At 42.9% G+C, this 8,605-nt stretch overlaps 1 protein-coding gene across 5 annotated transcripts; it reads right to left on the bottom strand.

Moving 5' to 3' along the window:
* Window positions 1-5,995: 5,995 nt before the first annotated feature.
* LOC143099734 (tubulin beta-2 chain-like) lies at window positions 5,996-8,402 on the bottom strand. 5 transcript variants are annotated; one of them, XM_076262661.1, is made up of 4 exons: window positions 8,346-8,402; window positions 8,007-8,130; window positions 7,444-7,554; window positions 5,996-7,056 (listed from the first exon to the last, which is right to left on the bottom strand). In XM_076262661.1, the coding sequence occupies exons 1-4, from the start codon at window positions 8,400-8,402 to the stop codon at window positions 5,996-5,998; spliced, it is 1,353 nt and encodes a 450-aa protein (XP_076118776.1). The 5 variants fall into 5 exon arrangements, with proteins under 5 accessions (XP_076118776.1, XP_076118778.1, XP_076118777.1 ...); XM_076262663.1 differs by having other exon boundaries at window positions 7,444-7,546; window positions 8,014-8,130; XM_076262662.1 differs by having other exon boundaries at window positions 8,022-8,130.
* Between the last annotated feature and the right edge of the window lie 203 nt (window positions 8,403-8,605).

Here is an 8,605-nt window from a genome sequence, read left to right as displayed (position 1 = left end):
ATCATGTCTTTAATGTCAAAGTGAAAGCAGATTTCTACAAAGTAATGTTAATTAATTATATATTGCATGCAAAATAAGCGATTGCCTAAATTTACTAAAGTGACTGACTTAAATCAACAGCAGTCCAGTCAATTGGTGCTAGTAGTCCCACAATTAGTGAAATAGAGATTGCCTGAGTGCAGTGAATGTATATAGTATAGTAGTATAAAGACACCGGTATCTTGAAGGTCTAGTCACTGGTAATCAGTAATTATGGCTACAATTCCACCATGAAGACAAAAGGACACTCTAAACAACTCAGAGAAATGGCTATTAAAATGCATACATGAGTTCAGTGAAATCCATCATTAAGGAATTTAAGGAATATGGGAAATTGTTTAAATCTACCTAGAGCAGGCCGATATCACAAATTGAGTGACTATTCAAGAAAGATACTGCAGGGGGAAGCCACCAAGGCACCAAAGACAACTCTGAATGAGTTAAAAGCTTCAGCAGCTGAGATCAGAGCAACTCTGCATACAACAACTATTGCCTGAGTTCTTCACCAGTCAAAGCTCTATGGGTGAGTGGAAAAGCTTGTATTAAATCTCAACTACCGGTAATGTTTACCCAAAGGCAGGTGGGAGACTCCAAGGTCAAATGGAAGAAGGTTCTTTGGTCTGATGAGACAAAAATTGAGCTTTTTGGCCAACAGACTAGATGCTATGTTTAGCGGACACCAAACACTGCACATCACCACAAAAACACCATCTCTAATTTGAAGCATGGTGGTGGCAGGTAGGCTTGTAAAGGTAAAGGTAAAGGTAAAATGAATTCAGCAAAATATATGGAAATCCTGGTGGGCAATCTGATTCAATCTATTAGAGAGAACTAAGACTTAGGACAAGATTTACTTTCAAGCAAGACAATGAGCCTAAGCATACAGTGAAAACTACAGAAATGGTTTTAAGACAACAAGATGAATGTTCTGGAGTGGCCGAGTCAAAGCCCAGACCTCAATCCTATAGAAAATCTGTGGCTGGACTTGAAAAGAACTGTTCACACCTTTGAGTAGTTTTGCAAAGAAAAATTGAGTAAAATTGCAGTATCCAGATGTGCAAACCTAATTGAGACCTATCCACGCAGACTCCATGCTTTAATTGTGGCCAAAGGTGCATCTACTAAATGCTGACTTGAAGGGGGTGAATATTTATCCAACCGCTTATTTTGCATTATTTTTAATTAATTAACATTACTTTGTAGAGATCTCCTTTTACTTTGACATTTAATTAAAGTGATTTATTAATTCCAAAAGCAGTAAAAGGGGAAACATCCAAAGGGGGTAAAGCATTACACCCAAATTGTGCAAATTACAGAATCCTGTTTGTCTGTCTTTATGAAAAAAAAAAAACTGAATTACCAGCAAATGATTGCCTTGCCCAGTGGGAATCACAGAGTTAAATTGTGGGCTAGTTGTCCAAGCTCAGATTGTTGTCTCCATTCCTTTTTCAAAAAGTACATTGTTAAGTGAGTTGATGTGATTTATTGACCTCCACATGCAACTGTGGTCAAGTTTAGACCTTTACTGACCTGCGGTATTGGTTGTCTAGAGCTGTGTTCTAAGCGGAGCGGAGTAATCAAGGATCTTTGGTGTGTTTTTGATCATTCTAACAAAAGATTCCATTCTGCAACAATTCAAGGTTCTAAAATTCCATGTTGAATTCAATGAACCCAGATATTCTTTAACATTCATTTTCTGGTCTGACAATATATGCAACCACTGTAAGAGGAACAGTTCCAGGAACAAGTCATTTCCTCAATGAGCAAGTGTTCTCATGGATCTCTTTTGGTATACCTGGTTTAAAACATGATATGCATACAGTAACTTATTATGGGTTGAGGGGATTCCCACATACTTTAATGAAGTGTGTCGAATTGTATATTGTGTGTGTGTGTGTGTGTGTGTGTGTGTGTGTGTGTGTGTGTGTGTGTGTTTGTGTGTGTGGGATCTATAGCACTGAGAAAGACACACATGGGAAAGATTTGACGGGTCACTTAAGAAAACATCTCACGCCATCCCGGGCGTCTCCACACTTGCTGTCTTCTCTCCCCCTGCTCAGCTTACGGATAAGTGGACAAGGAGCAGGGCCTCCCGGGCTGCCCCAGCCACGGAGGGAAAATGGCTGATTGTATATCTGTCTCTCTGCAGGAATAGCACAGCTAATGTTTTAATGGCTCAAGTATCACAGGCCCCAGCATCTCAGGGCTTCCCGAGGTTTCCTTTCCAAATATAGATTGATTGGAGCCAAGATTCACTGACTGACTGACTGACTGACTGACTGACTGACTGACACACACACACACACACAGACACACACACACACACACACACAGACACACACACACACACACACACACACTCGCACACACACACACACACTCGCACACGCACATGCACACACACACACACACACACACACACACACACACACACACACACACACACACATACTCTCTCTCTCTCACACACACACACACACACACACACACACTCACACACACATACTGTCTTTCCTCTTTTCCTTATGTGCTGTCAGTATGCCCTTTCCACAGAGTGATTCCTATTGAATTAGGAAAAATTGCATTTGGAGATAAACCTAATTTAAACGGTCCTTTTCTCTGGAATTGGAATTCACTGAAATACTGTAATTGTGTGTGTACGTGCGTGCATGTGTGTGTTGTGTGAGTGTGTGTGTGTGAACTGTATGTTAGTGTCATTGTATCTGCATACATAGCATATGTTCCATAGTCTATACAAGCCAACATACTCACACACACACATACACTCACACTCACTCACACACACACACACACACACACACACACACACACACAGAGAGAGAGAGAGAGAAAACATACACACACACACACACACACACACACACACACACACACACACACAGAGAGAGAGAGAGAGAGAGAGAGAGAGAGAGAGAGAGAGAGACCACATGCCTGATAATTTCCTCTGCTAGTTTGTATAATAATTATATTTCCTTGCTGGTTGCAGTGCCCCAACAAATAGAGCTTAGTGTTGTTTGTCTTATTGCACAGGACGGTCAGCTGATCTGTACCTCACGTGCTGTACATTCACCAAGGAGTAAGGTCTAGTCATGGGGACTATGACTATTTATTTTCTGTACATTCAGCAAGGAGTAAGGTCTAGTCATGGGGACTATGACTATTCATTATCTGTACATTCAGCAAGAAGTAAAGTGTAGTCATGGGGACTATGACTATTCATTATCTGTTTTAGTGGCAGTGTGCACTGTGCATATTTCATGTATGTGTAATTACAGGAATATCTGTAATATATGTGTAAGTTGGGGGCATACTAGCCCATTTTGTTGTTTTTTGTTTGAGTTAATGACAGATTGTGACGATTTCCTGTCAATATATTTGGGCAATGAAGCTATTATATTAAGCAAAAAGGAAGCAGTCTGTTATTGGTTTGCACAGATACACATTACACCGCGACATAATTAGAATTATTACACGGAGTGCTGCAGAAAGTTCCATCAAGTTTCACATGAATGGGCCTTCCCAACGTTCGGACCTATGTTAAATCTATTTATCACCCGGAGAGAAGAAATACTCTTTTCTTATTGGCTGGCGGGGTGGCTTTTAATTCTGAATAACGGGACACCTGAAATAGATCTGGTAAAAAAAAAGTTTAAACACCGTTCCATATCAATGCTTATGAATGGTAACTATAACAACGATAGTAGGACAACCGTTGAGCCTGGAGGCAATGGAATCACAATGGAATCATCTGTAAACAAGCTAACTGTCCATGCTATTGCTGTTATAGGGCCAACGAAAGTTGTACAACAAGCTGAACTAGTGAGCTACTTTTTAAAACGGAACTGCGTGTTTCCTTTGCTTTACAGTGGCAACCGGGTGATAAGCGGGATAACAGCCTTCGAGGTGTGTCCAGTTATACGGAATTAATGGACTCGGGCGGAGGCAACTCCCCTCTGCTGCGCGTTGGGGAGTTCTTTGCCCCTTGCCCTCGTCCATTAAGTAAGGGATAATGTATAGAACGCCGGTCATTATTGGGAAAATAAGTCCCGACAGGGCGAACCGGACCCCGACGCGCTGCGGCGGTATAATTCCGTATAACAGGACACCTCGGCGGCCGTTATTCCTTACATAATCACTGGCAAAGTATATCATCACCGCAGTCAATGACAACGGGTTTATTAACGTCTTTCATATCCCTCCGCAAGACGTCCGTTCGCTTATTGCAATGGAATTTCATTGAAAGTAAGATAGTAAAACGTTGCCACGCAACACCTGAAACTGTCTGTGTGGCGAACTATTTATTTAGTCAGCGGAAGACACGGAACGGTAGCAAAATCATTTTTAAAGACCCTTTGTGTTAGGTTTCTTTTCTCGTTTTGGCAAGTAGCCGTGTAATAAGCGTGATAATGTATTGTCCGCCGGTAATTATCAGAAAATAAGTCCCTTCAGGTTGAAGCAAAACTCTTACAGACAACAGGGCATGGTATGGCTTGAGAGAGCCAGGAGAGACCTCCAGTGGTCAGATTTTGTAAGTCACAAAACATGACTTAAGTCATTATCCCAAATATCTAAACCTGTCAAATTCTGGATTCAGAAAAGTAGGCCTACCACTTTAGCCATGGTGGAACAGGTAAGCTAGGAATTACTTACCAATGTGTCATTTTAAAGTTGTTACAAGCCTCACAATTTAGAATATAATTATAGTTTTTACTATAGTAATCTGTTTGGTCTATTTGATATATGCATTTTGTTGTACTGTATTATGTAAAATGCTTTATCTCTGACTTCTCTGATTATTCTGACCTTTTCTTGCACATACTGTATGTTTTGTAAGTTGCTCTGAACAAAATCATCACAAATGAAGATAAATCCAAACATTCACATAACACATACGACATCTGAAGAGTGACTTCAGTGTTCGTCTGAGGAGACCAGTGTGATCATGTGGTCAACAAACCCCACTTTGTCAAAGTAAATAATATTATGTGAATCCGTGAATTAGTGAAACACACTCAGCACACAGTGAACACACAGTGAGGTGTAGCACACACTAATCCCGGCGCAGTGAGCTGCCTGTAACAACAGTGGCGCTCAGGGAGCAGTGAGGGGTTAGGAGCCTTGCTCAAGGGCACTTCAGCCGTGCCTACTGGTTGGGGTTTGAACCGGCAACCCTCCGGTTACAAGTCCAAATCGTTAACCAGTAGGCCACGGCTGCCCCATGAAGAGACCCGGAGGTCTTCCTACAACGTATCTGCCTTAAAGAATGCCACAGTGTGATGCTGGGAATGTCTTTAATTGAGTTGTCATGCAGAGGAGATTTTGATTAGTCTCTAGTTTCCAGGGTTACCTAATGACCATGCTGTTCAATCTATTGTAAAGCATTACATGTGAGCAGACTCATGAGGTTTTTTAACCTTTTGGACATTAATGGTTTAATGACTCGCAGATTATTATGATGTTTATCTAAGTGGTATTGATTGATAGGCAACAAGATTAAACCCTTAGCACAGACACAGTTTTAATGTAAAAAGTGGTTACAAAGTAAAAAGTGACCAACATATAGGTTAGATAAAACAAACTTTTCCACAGATACCTTTGTCCTTCTAAGACAAAATACATGGAGCTTACAACTCTCGGAATGATAAATAAATAAATACGTCAATAAATGAGTTGATAAATCTAGCTGCAGGGCTAGGTCTCTTTGCTTACACAGTTGATAAAGACCTAAGCACACATGGACCACCACACTTACAGAGGCAGATGGAATACAGATGGAAGAAATGTCTCGAACAAGACAGAGGAAAAAAACAAGGCAGGCAGGAAGATGTATTTGTGTTCTTAAGACACACGATTTAGCAACGGTTTAGAGGCCTAAATATCTACCTATGTCCAGAATAATGACCCCGATCTATGTCCAGAATAATGACCTCTTTCTCTAAATATCTGGTTCTTCCTCCTCCTCAAACAGCTCATCATCCTCATGTGCAGAAGCATCCTGACACACCTGATACTCAGCCACCAGGTCATTGACATTGCTTTCTGCCTCAGTGAACTCCATCTCATCCATGCCCTCGCCAGTGTACCAGTGGAGGAAGGCCTTGCTCCGGAACATGGCGGTGTGCTGGGCCGCGATGCGCTTGAAGATCTCCTGGATGGCCGTGCTGTTGCCCACGAAAGTGGATGCCATCTTGAGGCCCCTCGGAGGCACGTCGCAGGCGGACACTGTGATGTTGCTGGGCAACCAGTCCACGAAGTGGCCGCAGTGTTTGCGCTGCATGCTCAGCATTTGTTCGTCCACCTCCTTCATGGACATGTGGCCGCGGAACATGGCCGCCACGGTCAGGTAACGACCGCGGCTGGGGTCGCACGCCGCCATCATGTTCCTGGCGCTGAACATTTCATGGGTCAACTCGGACACGGTGAGGGCGCGGTAACTCGCGCTGCCCCTTGCCGTCAGTGGGGCGAACCCTGGCATGAAGAAGTGCAAGCGAGGGAAGGGCACCATGTTGACCGCCAGCTTGCGCAGGTCAGCATTGAGCTGCCCCGGGTAGCGTAGGCAGGTGGTGACTCCACTCATGGTGGCTGAGACCAGGTGGTTGAGGTCACCATAGGTGGGGGAGGGCAGCTTGAGCGTGTGGAAGCAGATGTCGTACAGCGCCTCGTTGTCGAAGCAGAACGACGCGTCGGCGTGGTCCAGCAGCTGGTGGACGGAGAGCGTGGCATTGTAGGGCTCCACCACCGTGTCAGACACTTTGGGAGAAGGCAGCACACTGAAGGTGCTCATCATGCGGTCGGGAAACTCCTCCCGCACTTTGGCCAGGAGCAGGCTGCCCAGGCCTGACCCCGTGCCCCCGCCCAGCGAGTGCAGGAGCTGGAAACCCTGCAGCCAGTCGCAGGCCTCACTCTCCCTCCGCACCTTGTCCAGAATCTCATCGATCAGCTCACTGCCCTCCGTGTAGTGACCTTTGGCCCAGTTGTTGCCAGCTCCATTCTGACCTACAGTACAAAACCAATCGTGGAACATGTGACCCACTTGGATCATCAGACGGTTGTGGATAATTATAAGATGGTCATGGGTAGTTGTAAGTTACATGTTGCAACTTTCATCACCAATCAGGAATTAGGTTAGAGTAGCCAATGAAAATGAAATACAATATTTCCAGTTCACTTCATGATGTATTTTAAATGTATGATATGATGCAGTACACTTTTCTCTTATATTTAGAAGAGGGACATTTTAACTGGAAATCAAATGAAGGTTATTTTGATGCAGAGGTGGCTACTTCTGTGTCAGGTGATTTATCTTGTTTAATCATATCATCTGTGAGGAACAATGATGACTTACAATAAACAATAACAATGAGAAATCTGTAATTCACCCACCAAAAATGTAGTTGTCGGGACTGAAAAGGTTGCCAAGGTGCCCAGAACGGACACTGTCCATGGTTCCAGGCTCCAAGTCCACCATAATGGATCTTGGGACAAACTTGTTGGCTGGCAAAATAAATTAATAAACATAAAATAAACATCTCAGTTTTTTACAATACAATGAAAACAGTTTCTACCGACAGTGAGTTGTTTACACACTGCCTGTTTTATTAGTTAATGTATACACACAACTTCAAAATCAGACTTGCAAGTATAAATAAAAACAACTGTTTTACAGAATAAAGCAACATGATTTTAGTTCTTCAAACTCATTTTGATACCACACTGATTTATGAAGTCTCTAATATTGCCAATGTGCGTCCAGAATGCCTGGCATTTCACTGTTGTCGTGAGTAGGACCATGACCCTTTTAATCAGTATTGGATCAATTAGGTATCCCCTTAGCACTAAATGGGTATTTAGTTTGTTGAAAACTGTACTTCCTACATTTCATTACTTAATAATAAGCATGGAACCAACATATCCTGTGCACTGCATTTTTCCTCTTCAGAACCAACAGCAAACAGACTTACCAGAGGGCTCACTGAAGTAGACATTGACTCTTTCTAGCTGCACAGATGAATCCCCCATGTAGTACCCAGCAGGGTCAATGCCATGCTCATCAATGATCTCGCCCCAGAACTGAGAGCAAACTAATACAAAATCAGCCTAGACAACAATGATGACAAAACATTCTGTGCAACCTCAACTTAGGAGTATAGCACGTCATATAATTTGATATAAGATGCAATGAAAAGACATTTTAATATGATGCTGATAAACCAGTGGAATGTACGCTGTACTGGAATCTAGTCTTTCAGGATTGCTGAAATGTAACTAGAATAGTTTTACATTACCTTGGTTCCAATTTGATTGCCACACTGCCCAACTTGAATGTTTACAATTTCTCGCATGGTTTGCCTTGTGGGATGTACACCTCCTCATCTGAATCCGCAGAAGGAGTCGAGTCAAACAGGGCAGGTTGTGCCTTTTTGTAGTCCCAAGTTTCACCATAAGTGACGTCACTTATAAGGGGCAGAGATGAGGACTCCAGGAGGTACACAGTCAACCTCTGCAGCTTTAGGGGAGCAGGTGTTGTCAGTTGTGAATATGTGTG

The sequence above is a fragment of the Alosa pseudoharengus genome, unplaced genomic scaffold (assembly GCF_046254945.1).
Source record: "Alosa pseudoharengus isolate Yale_2024_CS ecotype anadromous, Long Island Sound unplaced genomic scaffold, YU_APseudo_1.1 YU_APseudo_1.1_scf_3, whole genome shotgun sequence".
Taxonomy (NCBI): Eukaryota; Metazoa; Chordata; class Actinopteri; order Clupeiformes; family Clupeidae; genus Alosa; species Alosa pseudoharengus.
This window is presented reverse-complemented; position numbering and strand designations above follow the sequence as displayed.

What these genes read in the sequence shown, in the direction of transcription:
- LOC143099734 (XM_076262661.1), bottom strand. Translation starts at nt 8,402, where the DNA reads ATGCGAGAAATTGTAAACATTCAAGTTGGGCAGTGTGGCAATCAAATT. An exon ending in GCAATCAAATTGGAACCAAG is followed by an intron (nt 8,131 to 8,345) that starts GTAATGTAAAAC and finishes GTTTGCTCTCAG; the next exon opens with TTCTGGGGCGAGATCATTGA. An exon ending in CTCTGGTAAGTCTGTTTGCT is followed by an intron (nt 7,555 to 8,006) that starts GTTGGTTCTGAA and finishes TTATTTTGCCAG; the next exon opens with CCAACAAGTTTGTCCCAAGA.